Source organism: Ammospiza caudacuta, chromosome 10 (assembly GCF_027887145.1).
Source record: "Ammospiza caudacuta isolate bAmmCau1 chromosome 10, bAmmCau1.pri, whole genome shotgun sequence".
NCBI classification, from domain to species: domain Eukaryota; kingdom Metazoa; phylum Chordata; class Aves; order Passeriformes; family Passerellidae; genus Ammospiza; species Ammospiza caudacuta.
Genome location: NC_080602.1, coordinates 19283234 through 19300737, shown reverse-complemented (window position 1 = coordinate 19300737; position 17504 = coordinate 19283234). Strand labels below are relative to the sequence as shown.

General features: G+C 47.1%; 1 protein-coding gene across 2 annotated transcripts; it reads right to left on the bottom strand.

Annotated features, from left to right (window-relative positions):
• Positions 1-10744: 10744 nt before the first annotated feature.
• MEX3B (mex-3 RNA binding family member B) lies at positions 10745-15516 on the bottom strand. 2 transcript variants are annotated; one of them, XM_058811446.1, is made up of 3 exons: positions 15460-15516; positions 14427-14663; positions 10745-13451 (listed from the first exon to the last, which is right to left on the bottom strand). In XM_058811446.1, exons 2-3 carry the CDS (start codon positions 14659-14661, stop codon positions 12037-12039), a joined length of 1650 nt encoding a protein of 549 aa, XP_058667429.1. In that variant the 5' UTR covers positions 14662-14663; positions 15460-15516; the 3' UTR covers positions 10745-12036. The 2 variants fall into 2 exon arrangements, with proteins under 2 accessions (XP_058667429.1, XP_058667428.1); XM_058811445.1 differs by lacking the exon at positions 15460-15516 and having other exon boundaries at positions 14427-14935.
• Between the last annotated feature and the right edge of the window lie 1988 nt (positions 15517-17504).

Below are 17504 nucleotides of genomic sequence, written 5' to 3'. Positions count from 1 at the left end.
GGAAAGAAAGGAAAGAAAGGAAAGAAAGGAAAGAAAGGAAAGGCAGGCCATGGTGTCTTCAAGGTTTTCACCAGAAAAAGCTAATCCAGAAAGACAACTCATACAGATAAATGGGTTGGAAATGGTGGCTTCCAGTACCAATACCATGGTTTTCCATGCTGATATAAGAGAACAGAAAGAGAAGGCAACATGAAAAAAACATGACTGATCATTTCCAAGTCCAGGTGTATACCTAAAGATAGTATCGAGGAAATGAATAAATAACCAAGGTTTTAATAAGTGCATCAGTGCACTTTTTAACCTGGAAGTGTCTAATGCAAAGAGGAGCCATTGTAAAGCAGGCTGGCTTCTGCTCCAGAGCCAAAAAATCCAGTAACACATTGAAATGAAAATCTGCAACCCCCAATAAGCCCAAAGCCAGACTCTTACTGCCTGTAAGATTGGAGCAACAGGAGGGTGGGGGAAAGCAATGAATAAAAAAAATGTAAATAGTGGTGTATCACATTGAAGAGAGACAGAAGATAAACTGGAGGAGTTTCTTCAAAGGGCACAAATTCCCTTTCTCTTGCAGCTCATGATATTACACACAGATAACCTGAATAGCCCTCAAAGCAGGAAAAACATGTTTCTGACAGAGGCAACACGTGTTGCCTGAATTCTCAAGCAACACACAACACACCTGCTCCATGTACCCTCATGTGTGTGAGCACACAGGCAACCAAACAATTCCTAGCTGTCCAGGCAGCAAGTGTACATGGCAGGAAAACCCTGGATCCACTGAGATCAGAGAGAAAGCATGCCTTGGCTCAGGTAGCTTGGGGTGACTTTTGATACTCCAAGAGTTTCAGTGCAGCAGGGCAAACCCTCCATGTCCCTCTGCACAGCGCACGTGCTGCAGCTCATCTGCACACAGCCCCGAGCTGAGAGGGGAAAGGCAAGAGAGAGGTTGGATAAAACACCACACAGCAGCTGAACAAGTGTTACCTATGAAAACACACACACAACAAATAAAAACTGCATTATCTGATAGAAATGGTAATCCAACATGACAGTAGGTCTAAGAGTCAGTATATAGAGTCCACTGGTAAATATTACTGAAAATGACACCAGGCAAGTTACACAACTTTTCAACAACTCAGCATACAAGACATGTTTATTTTGCACAAAGTGTTGTGCATTTTCCCAGATACACAGGAGAACATCCCTGGTGCTGTTGGTATTCAGCACAGGCTGTTGATACCAGGAAAGCAATGCTGGAGTGATGGGTATGTCTCCTAATACAAAGCCATGTAGCTATTCAGCTCCTGGAATTCAGTTTTATGTGATTCAATCAGCTCTAACAAGAAGAAATAGTAACACATTAAGCAAAATTCTGAGAACACAACAAATCAAAATGCTGTTTCACCACAGCCTCCATCAGCCCAGCTGTGCACATTTCTCACTGGATCTGTTTTTCTGCCCCAGCACAGAAAAATTATTGCTGAATGCTAGGATAAACCATGGTGCTAATTCCACAGCATCTACCATAACAAGATGCTTCACATTTCTATTGAGCTCTCCAATCCAGAATTTTAAACATGTTTTAATGGCAGTTAACTTATCTTCACAGGAACCTAATACATCAGGCCAGGATTGTCTAAGAGCTAAATCAAACTCCCCAAGGATCATTTGTAGTCTCAGTTGCCCCATCAGTGCATTAAAATGGTTTGAGCTGTTCCAGGAATGGCTGAAGGTGGACATTGAGTGCTGAAGGAACACCACACATCTTGGTATTTCAGTCTGCTTTACACTACTGAAACAAAAGAAGCTCTTTTTATGTAAGAGCTGGTGCATGCTTCATTAAAAATCCTATTTAGGCTGCAGTGCTAAGCTGGTCAGATTCAGCTCTCATTTACAGCAGCATCAGGATAGGGATAGCTCTTATCATTTTAATGAATTTATTCTGCTTTCAGAGATTCCCCCTCCAAAGAGTCTGACCAAACTGGTCTGATTTTCTCTCAAATACACTAACACCAGATATTTACAATTACAGCAATGTCACCAGTGTTAACTGTGATTTACACTTGCCTAACATAATCAAAATTAGAAGCAGTGCACTTATAAGGAGAAAAGAGAGATTTAACACTAAAATACAACGGGTCAACTCTGCTCTTGCAAATCACAGGTTTCACAAATCTCCATTTACTGGTGAAAACATAATCACCATGCATTTGCAGGTGTTAACTAGAAGATTCACTGGTTTTCCTGATTTGCAATTATTTTACTGCCACTACATCCATTACCATCCTAGCCTCAGATGTCAAGTCTTTCTGAGCCTACTGCCTAGTCTTCTGCAAGAGATAATGAATTTTTATTTATTGCCTATGAAATTTTAGCAACTACACTGCCATTTCAATCTCTTATGAAACTACCTTCCAAAACCAACACAGGGCTCTGATGATTACTAGGCTTTGATGTTTACAGAAAAATAGAGCAGAATTTGTAGAATTATACAGAAAACAGTGAACTGATATTAGCTACATATTCCTGCACAGCAATACAGCAATCATCTCTCAGATAATTCCCTCAATTTCTGGAGTGCTTAAGACTCTGAACCATACAAAAACATACAACAACAGTTGTCAAGAGGGAGGTGATGGAGAGGCAGAGGAGGGTATCTCCTCTCTGAGTAAATTCCATAGCTGCAGGAATCCCAGCATGTGTAGGGAAAGAGCTGCTCATGACCAGCCAGACACAGCTTTCCTGCAAACCCACTGGGACATGAGCCAGCCCCTCTGGTGAGAGCAGAGAGGTGTTGGGGAGTGGGTTTAACTTTAACTCACATCCCAGGAAATCAACAGAACCAAGCCCTGATACATGAAACCCTAAGTTTAACAAAGTTTTTTCACAGCAATCATTTTTTGATCCCTCTAAGTTAAAGGATACTCACAGATACTGCTGTTGCTTTATCAGAGAAGGACTAAATCAGTGTAACTCGCTCAACTGACGGGATGTTGCTGCTATTTATTGTAATTAGCAGCTGCCTTGTGGAGGAACTGATAACAGCCATCAGTAAACCACCAGCAGCTGAGAGCTGGCCTTGGTACTTTGGGCTGCAACTGGAACCTCTTACGTCTGGGAGAAAAAGAGAACAAAGTGGTTTTTGATGGTGTCATATTGTTTTTCCTCTCCACACAGAAAAGTCACACCAAGCATCTTAAAACCAAGTTTTACCAGCTTAGTCTTTAATGTATGCTGGTGTTAACTGATACTTTAAAAGAAGGAAAACTTTCTAAAGGGCAATAATGCATGAAGAGAGATGTGTGCAAAGAAAGACAATCTTATACTAAATACTAAAAATAAATGTAGCTTTAAAAGATCCTTTAAAACAGCTGTTGACGTTAGAGATTCAATTAAAATGTAATTAGTTATACATTCTCCTTTGAAATGAACAAGCATATTACAGCCTTCATCTACAATGAATTGTGTTTTACATTCATACCTTGATTTTGCCTGTAAAAAAGGCAGGCTTTTACAGGAAGCATAAAGATAGGGTAGTTCTACATAAAATTTTTGCAGTCAAAGAAAACATAAAATGATTTTTTTTTAACCTATGGGTACAAAGCCATCTTCATTGTGCTTGCAGTTTTCATAAGATACTTCACAAGTGTTCTTAAATGCATAAAATAGAAGAAAAGATAGAGATAAATGGATGTGGGATGGTGCTTGCTATAAATTAGGATTCTGAATTAGGTCACTAAAGACTAAATCAATCTGACTCCTTAATTGTCATTTACCTGAAAGAGGAAAGCACCATAAACTGCAGAGATTTGTACAGGCAACCAGCCACCAATGGCTTTCCCTGAGGCTAATGCTATATGGCAGCACCATTGACCTGGTTTTCTATGGAAACTCCACGGATGTTTTCAATTCCAGTGAGGAGCTGCAGCCTTGGTCATAGCCATCAAACTCCACATTAGACATTCATGCAGCATTAGGCATCCCCTAGCTGCCAAGGGCCACACAATGAGACATTGTCTGACCCAAAAGTCATGTAATTAGGCTGATGGGAACAACACCAGCGGATGGTGCATTGAGCATATCCTAATTTTGGATAGGCCATTCTTTGGCTGCCTGACTACCAGTTAGCTGGGGAAGAAGTGAAGCCTGCTATTATCAACAGACAACTTTGCTGCTAAGCCAGAGCCATGATGAAAGGGCTGTTTGGCTTGAAAATTGCCACTGGGGAGAGGAAGGGCAGCCACAGAGCTGAGATGCTCTCAGAAACAAACAGGAGACCCCACTTTTAAGTAGCACTTGTTTTTGCAGAGTGGGTGACCCTGGCTCCTGGAAGCCATGTCCCCAGCTAGAGCTCCAGCATGCGGCTGCACCAGCTCAGTGATGGCCCAGCACTCATTATAACATCTAATTCCAAAGGCTTCAGAGGCAGCAGGATGAACACAGAGCTTGAGGCAGAGGGGAGAAGTGTGAAATTCCTCTCATTAGCAGCACTGCACATTTGTGCACAGACTCTCTCCTTGAAAGTCTGACCTCCTGCACAGCCAAGGAAGAGCTTTCCAAGAACCATGTGACTCCAAAGATTGAGGACATGTTCTGCCAGAGTGGGGTTTTAATTTAAATTAGTCATAGAAAATTTCATTTTTGTGGCCTGAAAACATCTTCAACTGTGTCAAACGTGAAGCAGTTTCATAATTGCACGTGATAGACTCTTCTTTTTAAAGAAGTGACATAAGTAGAAAGAAATACAAATGTTTGTGAAACTTTAAACCTCCCTGCCTGCACTTGTGTAACAGTTACAAATAACTCAAAAAAATATCTTGTGACTTCAATTTCCAACAAGAAGTGTATCAAGACATTTAGGAATGTGACTGGTCTCTGGAAACTGAAATAGGCAGCAGCTGCGTTCACCTATTTGTCAACTATGTACTCAAAATTATGAGAATTTAGGTACATGTTTCAGACTACTTAATTAGAGCAAGGCTCAGACAAATTCAACTGTTTCCAGCTTTTTTTAAAAATTATTTTTCCATTATAAAACATGTAGTGTAAGACCTGCACAGATGTAGCCATATCTGTATGGAAACAGCAGCCCAGCCATGAGGAGTAAGAATGGACCTTGTTATCTGCATAAATTGTGAACAATTTCACAACATCAATTCCCTTCTGACATTTCCTGGTGCGCAGCATCCCTCCTCCCACCCACCTCCACCTGCAGGAACACCCAGCCCCTGCTGGGACTCTGGATGCTCCTGGTAACACTAACATCTTCATCCCCATTTTAAAGGGCAGCACGTTTAAAGTGTTACTAATGTTACACCAGAGGAGGCAAGGAAATCCCAGGCTGAAGTTGCTTTTCTGTATCCACAGTAAAGCCTGCCAGGGTGATACATGTATCACTGGGATCACCTATTTCTTGCCAAACAAGCCCATCTCACCTCTAAGTGCCACGGGAGGGTGGGAGATTCTCATACTCACCAAAAAAAGGTGGTTCAAATTACATCGAAAACCAGAAATCTGGGAAAAAACCCACCAACAGATTGCAAATATAATCCAGTGTTTGTTTGCTGTAGACCAATGTGATTCCACATGCTGGATTGTGGACTGATTAATTAGGAAGCATCAGTAATAGTTCTTTGTACTTACATCAGGACTTCCACCTCAGGATACTTCAATAATGTCAATTCATTAATCTTCACAATGCTGCCTGTAAGTAGGTGTCATTAGTTCATTCACAGATGGAAATCCTGAAGCATAGAAAAGGTGAAATTAATTAGCTGAGATGATACAATGAGTCAGTTAAAGAACTAAAGATCCTGAAAAACACTCCTTTTTCTAACTCTTAGAAGGGGGTGATTTACTTGTCCTTTGCAGTTAAATCATGGAAATAATTTCCAAATCTGTAACAGAAACTTTTGCGACTCTTACAAAACCACTGTTTACAGGTCATGCTCTCATTGAAATTTTCTTTTGATTAAAATGGCTTCTACTGTTTAGTACACCCATCAAAATATAAAGAACATCAAAATGAAATAAAACTGCCACTAGATCTATAATGAACTGGAGCACTGCTACTGTTGTCTGAGGTCTAAATTAAAGCTCTTTTGTAGAGGCTAAAAGTGAATAAAACATAAAGACAAAGGACAAAATAAGAGATGACAGACTATTCACCCATTAATGGCCACCACATTTACAAGGCAATTGCCATTCATACTAATACAAAGTGGACCACACAATTCTACCAGGTATGAAAGGCAGAAGAGCCCTTGTACATAAGAGGAAAAAGCACTTTACTGTATTTTATCTCCATCACAAGTGGAAAACCAGTAATGAGGAACATCAAAAATTTCTTTCCATTCTCTACTGAAAACTAACAAAGCACTTCTCTTGGTGCAATCGTATCAAAGGTTATAAATTTCTCAAGACAGCTTATCAATCACATTTGTCATGGCAGAGGTATAAGATGCACTTTAAAAAAATATATAACTTTTATTTATAACTGACTGATTTTCCTAAACAACAATCATCATAACAATGGAGAGCTATAAGTTGTTGCAAAAGACAGGGCAAAAAAAAAAATCCCTAACAAAAAGAGCCACAAAACCCACATTAGGGAGAAATACTACTTGTGTGCCCTGGATAAGTGTATACATGCAAACAAACCTTACTTGTCAGTTTACTTTATGAGGGGAACTAAATCCTACTATTTCACAGAGCCCTAAGCTCAGAAAAATGCAACCCAGGGCAGATACTCATGGCTTCTGTAGCCACATCCTCACCTGACAGTCCTTAAGGCCACAAATTCAATTTCTCATGATAGATGCTATTTCCCAAGACTTCACAAATCTTAAAAGATCAGGGCTCTGTGGTGCTCCCAGTATTTATTGTACATGCATGCATGTATATACCTGGGGCACAGGCAGAGCTGCATGTGCTCTATCTGCACAGATAACATTAAAGAATAATCCATACACAAAGTGCCTGGATAGTTTTGATACAGCTCCATCACAGGAGAAGAACATAATGATAGAACCTATCTCACTAATACCAAATCAGCTTTTTGCTTTTTAATCAAAGTTAAAACTTAGATTAGATATAATTATTTCATATATTTAACTGTGAAAGCTTCATTAAAAACCTTACTATTAAGTAATAAAACTGCAATACGAGTTTTTCCATAATTACAGCAAGTTTCTGCTAACACCAATGCACTAAAAAGGGAAATGCTTTCTAATTGATGATTTCTCTGGATGATTCTATGCAGTCAGTTGTGTACACAAGTACATATTGGATATATGATCACATTTATATATAACTCTCATGTTTCCTGAGTATGAAGCAGGAGAGCACAGGAGTCAGGAGTGCCTTCCACATCACTCACCTTTGGGCAGAGCACACATTCCCCTGCAAACTCAGGCCCTTTGGCACTTGCAGGTAGACTGTCATAAACAGGTAAACCAGAAATGCAAATGGTTACACACACTGAAGCCTCCCTTGCCTAGCTTAGAGTTAAAATAGTCTTTGTTCTCTAATTAAATCATCTCTACTTGAGAGACAACTTGAGTTACAGGAAACACAAATAAGCAGAGGCAGGGTGAATAACTCCTTTTTGCCATTTCTAGATCAGTTAAATGCAATACTCACCTGTGTACTCTTCCAGCAGCAGAATCCACATTTACTTCAGTGACAGCAAAGCACCATTTCAACTTCCAAAATGAAAAGACAAGGAGAATGGAGGAAAAAAGATGGCAGAGGGGGTTGGCAGAGAGGAGTGAGAAATATCAAACAAAAAGCAATTTAAATACCTTACTGTGTTAGATTCTTATTGCTAAATTTAAAGTTTGCTTTTAACTCTCATTTCAATGGATTCGGAGGAAAAAAAATCTAAAGAGTAAATTTAGGTTTAATTGATCATTATAATTTATTTTATTAAAATAATATCGCGGAAAGACCTTTCTTCCAGTAAAGGGTTCTGGCTTTGATGTCTGATTGTTATGCAAATTCTGTGAAGTACAAGATACGGACAGAGGAATAATTAAACTTAGGACTTTGTCTATAATAATTCTCACATATGTAAATGTACTCTGGTTTGAGATAATGATGTGTACATGCGCTGGGAACCATACAAATGTGTTGGGAAAGCCAGGAAACTCCCACAAACATGCAGGTCCTCACCAGGGCCTCCAAGCAGCAGGGCCAGGCTGCTGGCACGTGCCAGGGGCACCCACAGCCCCAGAGCCCCAGAGCACCGAGGAGCTCAGGGCTGGACACCCCCAGAACAGTCCCCAGCACCGGTACACAGACACTGGCAAACAGAGGGAGCTTTGTTCTGGAAGATAAACATTGCCCATATACATCTATATATTTCAAAGCACTCAATTAGAAACTGAACTTTGCCCCTTTCTCAGGCTTTGAAATATTCTGGCCCCTCACACAGGCCTTTATTCTCCTTCGGTGTGGGCATCCCTCTTCCTCTCCTGCTCCAGCACACCATATGGCTCCCGACCCTGGGACAAATTCTGCACTGATTTATGGCCTCTGCACTCTGAGGGACTGACCTACAGCATAAATCCAGGGCAGAGCACGTGAGCAGACTGCACGTTCCTCCCCACACCAGCCCTGCTCCTGTGAGCTCATCTCTGCTCGCCAGGGACGGGGGATTTACACCCCACACTGGCAGCAGATCTGGGCTCAGGGCAACCCAGCAAGCAATGAGACCTGGCAGGATGGACACCACGTGTGCCAGCACACCCCGAAACACCCTCCAACAGAGAGAGGGGGGTGCACCAGCCCTGCCAGCAGTGGAGGGTCCAGGCAGTGGAGGTGCCTCGGGTGGGTGAATGCTGCTGAGCCCCCTGGCTCTGCCACCACCACAGGGCAAAAGGCACTCACTGGATGACAAAGCAAGAGTAACCCAGACTGGTCCCTCTGCAGGTAAAATAATTCCCAAAGAGGAGTGAACACAATCAGTTTTGAAGGCACTACAGCCCATCTTTCCATCTCGAGACAACACACACATTGAGCATGTAAAGGGGCTGAAACAGTGTGCAGAGGCTGAAAAGGCAGCCAGAGCCATGGAGCAAGAGGGGATTGCCTTTGTTTCCACCACAGCCTGCTAAAGAAACAGCAAGTCCTGCAAGATGACCCTGGACAATGAGGAATTTACTGACAGGCTGGGCAGCCCAGGCCAGGGCATTCCTGAGCTGCTGGCCAGGGGCTGCTCTCCAGAGGCTGCTCACAGCCATCCATAACACCACAGCCATCCATAGCACCACTGCCAACACCAGGGACGCAGCAGGATTGTACATCACCAGGAAGAAAAGGAGGAGACTTTAGTTTTCACATTTTGTTCATCTTATTTACCTTTTAGCTTCACTAAGCTTGAAAACCAAACGAGTGATCAAATTCACTTTTTTATTTATAGTCATTTTCACAACTTCTCCCTGAAAACTGCACAGGATGTTTACACAGACATGAGAAATTGATTGACACATCTTGAAAGCATTTCCTAAACACCCATCATCAAGAAAATATACACATGGACTTAAACTTCCTGATCTCTAAAGCAATTGATTTTGCCAAGGGTTTTTTCAGTGTCTGTACCGCTTAAACACATCTTCTCTGCCACTCTCTGGATTCTTTTCCACAGCCTTGGGGTGGGGGGTTTCTGCCCCCCATCCAAACCTCCAATATTCCTGAGATAGATGCAACACTCGGTGAGGGATTGTAGCTCTACAAATCGGATGATACCACAACCACAGTTCAATGAAAGAAGCAAAAATCAAATCAAATCAAACAAAGAGATCCCATCATCCCCTGCCGCATCCTCCCTCCTCCCCCTTCCCACCCAACCAGCAGCTCTGGAGTCCATAAAGGAGATTGGAGCAGAGCAGCTCTGCCCATACACAGCTAAGCACAAAGTAAGGCAAATGAAATATGCTACACACTCTGCGTTTCCTCTGTTGTTTTCACTCACCCACTGAAAAGGGCAATGGAAGCTCTAAGAGAAACATTTAGGGATGTGCAGCACCTTGTGCAATCTGCTCTAACATCAGCCAACAGCCACTTTGTTCCCATGGACTGCACGGAGCAGCACAAGTCCTGCAGGGCTTGTTTGGTGTGTCCATGGGCTCGGCTGAGCATCCCTCGCCCCAACGCCACTGCGGGCACCAGCAACGCCAAACCACCCTTACAGGGCAATAAACGTGTTATTCTAATCAGCTTGTCAACACCAATTAGCCCAGCCACGAGTGCCAAACAGCACTGTCAAGGACTCAGGGAGGCTACTGCAGCCCTCGCTGTGCTCCAGAAGTGCCCAGGCTGGGACGCAGTCCTGAGGTCCCTGGGCATGGCAGGGACCAGAGCCTCCATCAGCAACAAAGGAGCCTCCCCTGCTCCCTCCTTCAGCTGCTTTTCAGTTTCCTACTTCCTATGCTTTGTCTGCCAAAAGTAACAATTCACACAAACCCAAGTACTTTTCATGACTAGAGATTATTAAAAAAATAGTACTTTGTGCTGTGGAAAACCCCAGCAATATAACACATATTAAAAACCTCGTGTTTTTTTTCATTAAAAACATGTTATAAGGTATGATAGCTGGCAGGATTATTCTGGAATCCTGCACGAGCTCCAGCAACATTAGCATGACACAGTTTAAACTCCCTACATGTTTCACTGATACAAGCAGGAAACAAAAATTCCAGAAAAAACTCTCAGCACATGAAATCAAATCACCACGCAGAGTACCTTTTTTTTTTCTGTAATATTTTATTTTATTTATATAGAAATACTTAAAAAAACATGAAGTAGCACCATTACTTAAGTTTTACTTTTATTATGTAGAACTTTAAATGTCAGAAAAATAAAACTCTTGATACAATTTCAAATCTTGTCTCAGCAAATATAATATTAGTATTTGACCATGAGGTTAAAGGCCCTTTATCATAAAATAAAATATACTTTGTTTTTAAACTTTGCTCAGTAAAGTACATTTAAGCTCAAGTAACGTCACCTACATATACATAAACAAGTGGTAAACAAATGTATTAAAATAGAAATACTAAAACTATAGTGGTGCAACAGAATTTTTGTAATTTCCACTGAATTCTATTTATACAAATGTTAGAAAGCTTCAACAGTTCCTTTTGACATATGTTTATACATTTCCATTTTTGTAATAATATAGAATAAAATATGCTTTATATCACTGAATAGAAAATATGCTGGGTGAAGCAGATTTAAAAGATTTTTTTCTGAACCTATAAAATCTCCATCCCAACAGAATACTGTTCAAAGCATTACACATTTTATGGTTTGTAATTCCGTTCACAATTGTGTGATATTAAAATAATACAGTGTTCTTTGCCATAAGGCCATACTAAAATAAAAAAGATTTAACCCAGCTACAAAAAGTTCACTGAACTTAAATTAAAATACTTGTAAACATCTTTGCAATATGAAATATAATTTTTCAAGTCAAAAAAGAATAAAATACTTCAATCTGTATTAATGCAATTTATCTTTAAAACCTTTAAACGTTTTTAATATATATAAGAGATATGTTACAGTTTTGTTGGTTTTTTTTTTCTTTTTTCTTTTTAAAAGTCTGATAAAGCTGCAGTATCATGGTTTTTCACAGGAACTTCTTGCCCTTTCAAGAACATTCAGAAAAGTATCCACCCATAGATTTAATTATTTTGTAATAAGCATCCTAGAACTACCAGCACGTTTTACTAACAGTCCACACACCATTGTCATCATCATAAGCATCTTCTACTTTCAATTTTTTTTTCTGTTTTTTTTTTCTTTTTTTTTTTTCTGTTTGTTTGTTTATAAAAAAGGGGAGTTTTGGAAGCTTCGTATTAAAGTACAGTGTAAAAACTAGCCTAGCACTAGAATGGAGTCGCCCGTTATTATTTATAGCATGCACCCGCTGTCACACCACCCCCCAGCCCTCCCTCGGCCGCTGCCCGCGCCCCTCGGCGTGCGGCGGCCCCGGCCCCGCCGGCCCCCCCGGTTCGTGCCCCCGGCCCGCGGCGCTCAGGAGAAGATGCGGATGGCCTGGGTGACGGCGCTGTGGCACACGGGGCACTGCGGCTCCGTCTTCTCGCAGATGCGGTTGGCGCACTCCATGCAGAAGAGGTTGTGGCCGCAGGGCACCAGCGCCGCGATCACCTCGCTCTCAAAGCACACCGAGCAGTCGCGGCTGCCCTTCCGCCGCACGCCAGAGGAGGAGCAGGAGGAGCTGGACGAGGAGCTGGAGGAGGAGGACGAGGAGGCGGAGGAGTCGGAGGGCAGCCCGGGCAGGTGGGCGCCCAGCCCGTTGGCGTACAGCGGGTAGGAGGCGGCCAGCAGCCGCCCGCCGGGGTCGCTGCGCACCCGGCGCGCCAGCGGGTGCTCGGTGCCGGCCGCGCTGCCGTGCAGGGGCGGGGAGAGCCGCGCCGGGGGCGGGGCGGCGCCGCGCCGGGGGCCGCTCACCAGCAGCGCCAGGTTGGCATTGGCGGGCGCGGCGCCCGGGAAGGCGGCGGCGGCGGCGGGCGAGGGCGCGGGCGAGGGCGGCGCGGCGGGGCCGCGCTCGAACTGCGGCCAGAGGAGGGCGGCCCCGGGCGGCGGGGCGGGCGCCAGGTCGAAGCCGGGCGGCGAGTCGAAGGGCAGCTCGGAGCAGCAGTCCGGGGAGGAGAGGACGTCGCCGCCGCCCCCGCCGTACACGTAGCCGTTGGCGCTGTTGTTGTTGTTGTTGCCGTTGTGCGAGAAGCTCAGCGCCGGGCTCGGGGGGCTGTAGTCGGCCAGGCGGGCGCTGCCGCCCCCCCCGGTGCCGCCCCCGAAGTAGGAGTCGGTGGAGGCGCTGCCCAGCGAGCTGGAGCTGTCGTTGCGGTAGTTGCAGAAGGGTTTGCGGCCCGGGGTGGGTGTGATGCTGGGCGGCGTGGGCTTGCTCCAGAGGCTGCCCGTGCCGTTCAGCTCGAAGCCCACGTCCGTGCCGTTGGCGTGGAAGTCGTTCTCGTCCGTCAGCTCGATGATGCCGCCGGTGCGCATGGCGATGTGCGCCTCGATCTCCTCCCGGGCCCGGTCCACGTTCTCTGGCATGCCTGTCACTTCAAAGACCGGCTCCTTGTCCCGGCTCGGGGTCACGATGTACGTGTGCGTCTGCTGCTGGATGCGCTTGATGGTCGCCCCCTTGGGCCCCACGACCAAGCCCACCACGCGATAAGGCACCCGCACCTGGATGGTGGTTTGGCCGGGCAGGTTCGGGGGGCCGGGGACGGTGCCGTTCAGGGCTGTGTTCTTGTTCCGCGAGGCTCGGATCATGGAGAAGTGCTCGGCCGCAGAGATGATCTCCCTGCGGGCCATGGCCACATCTTCCTTTCTGCCCGTCACAACAAAGAGCGGCTCCTCCCCGCGAACCGGGGTCTTGATGTAGGTGTTGGTCTTTGCCCGCAGAGCTTTGATTTTACAACCTGGGAACGAGATGCGGAGATGGAGGGCGAAGGGGAGGGGAAGGAAGGGGAGGTGGTGGGGGAGAACCGGTTACAACCCATTGTTTGGGTGCAGCTAGGGAGGGGAAAAAAAAAATACACACCCACCCGAGAAACACATTGCCCCCAACCCCAGGTGATCGCTGGCATCTCGTCCGGGAGCCTCGGTCACGGTGTAAAGTAATGTCAGCCCACAGCCCTGGCACACGCCCAAAGGCATCGCAAGTGGCCACCGACACATCTGCCATGCAAACTGCCCCAAAACTACCAACGTGCAGTTCACAGGGTCGGTAACACAGGGGAGAAAAAAAAAAATAAAAAAGGGAGCGACAAAAAAAAAAAAAAATTTAAAAAAAGGGTGCAGGAAAACTGCACCGCCAGAAAAAAAAAATAAAACAAAATGCAAGCAGCCCTCACAAATCAACACACCCGCCAGTCCACATTCCTGCTCAGCACTTTCCTTTTGGAAAAAATAAAATCAGTTCTTAAGGTGAGGAGAAGAGACTGTACCGAATGAGCCATATTCCCCACTGCGGATGCTTTATTCCAACCCCATTGTTCCACTTCTCCACTCCATTTCTCTTCCTTAAAAATAATCCACGATTTCTAACTTTGGGGTGGTGGAGGGGGGAAAGCACCGAGGCTCCCATTTTCCTCCCGTTTCCTCTTGCAAATCTTTAACTTTTGCAGCAGGAGGAAAGGACAGATTTTTATTATTTTCCTGATTTTTTTTTCCCCCAACCCGGCAGCTGAAAGTGCATCTCGAAACTGATGCATAACACTCCTCGGAAACATCACGTCTGCCGCTGCACTTTCTTTGTCTGGGGGAAGCCGGCACTGGCCAGCGCCGCACGGCTGCAGCGTTCCTGGGAATGGCCAGTGTCGCATCTGAGCCGCCCGCCCGGCAGCGCGGAGGGGAGACCCGCGCCCCCACAGCCCCTCGCATGCAGCACCCACCTTGTCTCCCCACTATCTCAGCGACATGTTCCGAGCTGGGCACCGGCACGCATTCAGTCATGTTCACGCTCTTTTTCCGAGGCTCGTTGTCGTAAATGGAGCCCGTCTCGTCGTTGTCCAGCCCCAGCAGGGAGAGCTGATCCAGGGCGATCTGAAGGGCTCTTTGGTCATCCAGGGTCTCTCCCCCGCCACCACCACCACCACCGCCGCCGCCGCCGCTCCCGTTCCTCTCCATGTCTGCAAAAAGCGAGCTGGGCATAGTCCCTGTGTGTGGTGCACCCTCCGCCTGCGCTCGGCTCAGTAGTAAGAGATCAGACACAAAGGAGAACCCAAGGCAGATGGCCAGCAGGAGAGAAGGAAAGGGAGGGTGGGCGACTGCTGGAGACGGGGGAATTGTTGCCTTTTGCTTGTATATTTTGTATCTTTTTTGCTTTTTTTTTTCCTCCTCTCAGTGCAATCCGGTTTATAAGATGTTCTCAGGACCCCCCCCACGACTCCCCCCCGAGGTTTTTTTTCGGTTGGCTTTTTTTTTTTTCCTTTTTTTTTTTTTTTTTGTCGGCTGGGGGTGGGGTGGGGGGGGTGGGAAGAGGATAAGCGAGAGGAGCTCCGATGGCTTCCCCCCCTCGAGTTCCTCGCCGGCCACAATGCCAAGCGGCGGCAGCGTTTCTTTAAGGAGCCCCTCCCAGGCTCCACTCCACTCACTCAGCGTTTTTTTTTTCCTCCTCTCCCCTCCTCTGTCTGAGGCTCTGCTGCAGCCAGACGGCTCTGGAGAGGCGGGCGGGCGCGGGGCGGGGAGCGGGGGCCGCGCCGGGCGCCGCAGCGTAAGCGCCGCTCGCTGTCACCGCGCGCCGCCGCCGCGCGCCGCGATTGGCCGGGGCGGCGCGGAGGGGCCGGCGCTGCCCCCCCGGCCCGGCCCGGCCCGGCCCCGCTCTTTGTTGTCGGCTGCCGAACAATGCCGGGCCCCGGCCCGCCGGCCGCCGCTCCCCCCACCTCCCCCAGCCCCGCGCTCCCGAGCGCCCGCCGCCAGCCCCACCTGAGCGCCGGCGGAGGGGGCCGCGCTTGGGGTGCGTTTTTGCGGCGGGGGGGTTGGTTCGGGGTGTGGGGGGGTGCCCTTTGTGCGCCGTCGGCTTCGGGAGCGGCAGCGCCGCCGCTCGCCGGCAGCGCCGCAGAGCCCCCGGCACCGCCCCCGGCCCCGGCCCCGACCCCGCGCCGGCAGCGCCGCCGCCCCTTCACCGGCCCCGCGGGCGGCGGCCGCGGGCGCGCGGAACCCCCCGCCGGCTCCCGCGCGGCCCCGCCCGGCGCGCGCCCCGCGCCTGCGCGCCCCTCCCTCCCCCGCTCCCTCCCTCCCCCGGCGCGCGCAGTGCGCCCGCGCGGGGCCGCGGCCGGGGCGGGACGGGCCGAGCCCTCACAGCCCGCTCCGCCCGGGCCCTCAGCCCGCTCCGCCCGCTCCTCCCGCTCCGGCCCCGCCGCCCCCGGCCCGTGCTGCGCCGGCAGAGGCGCCTCCCGTTCCGCCCCGCGGGCGCTGCAGCCCCGGCGGGCGCTGCAGCCCCGGCGGGCGCGGGGTCAGAGCCGGTGGGAGCCGCGGCCCCGCCCAGCCCGGCTCGGCGCGCCCCGGGCGCGGGGTGAGGGCCGTGACCCGAGCGCGGCCGTGTCCCGGTGCCGGCCCTGGCACCGCGGGCCGCTCGGAAAGAGCCCGAAGGGTGGGAACGCCTCCCGCACAGCTGCTCCAGCGTAACATCACCCGCATCTTACATTGCCTTGCTAAACCACTGGAAAATCAAGCGCCTCTGCCTCTTCTTGGACCTTGCATGGCCAAATGACTTACTTTCACCTCTACTACTACAGGATCCTTCAACACGCAAAAGTGGGTTTTTTTGTCAAGTACTCTGTCACAAAGACCTCCCTTGACGGGAGGATTAGATATGAAAGTGCCCTCACTGTTGTCATAAAAACACCATCATCACATATGATTTCTCTGGCACTTTTCTGTCTGTAAGCATCCATACCCAGTCCTTGCCAGCTGTCAGGTACAAATCCCTGTTTTTTTCAGAGTAATCATATAACAAGCAATTGTTTTCCAGTATCAGGTGTGACAGGGACAGACGTTTACAAGTGCACCCAGATCTGTTTAGCCAGCTGCCTGTACAAACAAGTGTAACAAGTCACAGGTAATTGTTTACATGCAGTGTTTATTGCAAATTACTGTCACCTCGCCAGGATGTTTGAATGTTGTATAACAAAGCTCCAGTGGATTGTTTTCCAGCAAGGGTACACACTGGTGATGTGCTTTCCTAAGTGCTGAGCTTGTCCCATCAACTAAGGAAACTGAGGTTTCATATTTAAAAGATTACTTATTCCACATATTTACTTGTATAGGCAGCAGGGCTCGTTTTCATAGGGTAAACAAGAGATCACTTATAAGTGCCCAAGGATCCATAAAACTTATAACAAAAAAGTAATACTCTTTGTTATTAAATAAAATAATTATTTTAAAGTTTGATTCTTTGCAATCTTTTTAGTTCAATGAGTCTAAAATCTGTGAGACAGAACACCACTGTATCCATTTACCAGACAGGGCAGGACAGGACAGAGATGAGATGAGTGTAGGGAATTGGTGTTGTTGGAGTCCAACAGTGAGAGTCATAAGTAATGAAATGCAAGGAGGAGAGGGTTGGGTTGTGCTTGAATTTTACCTGTTCTTTGTTTTGCTTCTTCACTTGAATTGTCCATTTTTTTCTTCTTTCCTCTCCCCACCCCATCTGCTTAAACAGGTCACTGTACTGTACTGAACAAGGAGAAAAAGGGAAACAAGTTATCTTCAGGTTTATGTTCCTCTATAGAAAAAATTCCACAAAGCAAGATTCCAGGCAGAGCTGGCTTTATTTTTAATGTTAAGCTAGAAGCTCCAATTAAAAATGCTTCAAATACACTTCAGAATGAGCACGGTACTTCCAGGGAGCAGGGGGAGAGGAAGATGCATTTCTGGGAGACTAAGCCTGCACTGGTGTTCCAACAGCCCCATGAATCCTGTGGAATGTTCCAACATCTCAAGCACTATTACTCTTTCACTATTTTGGA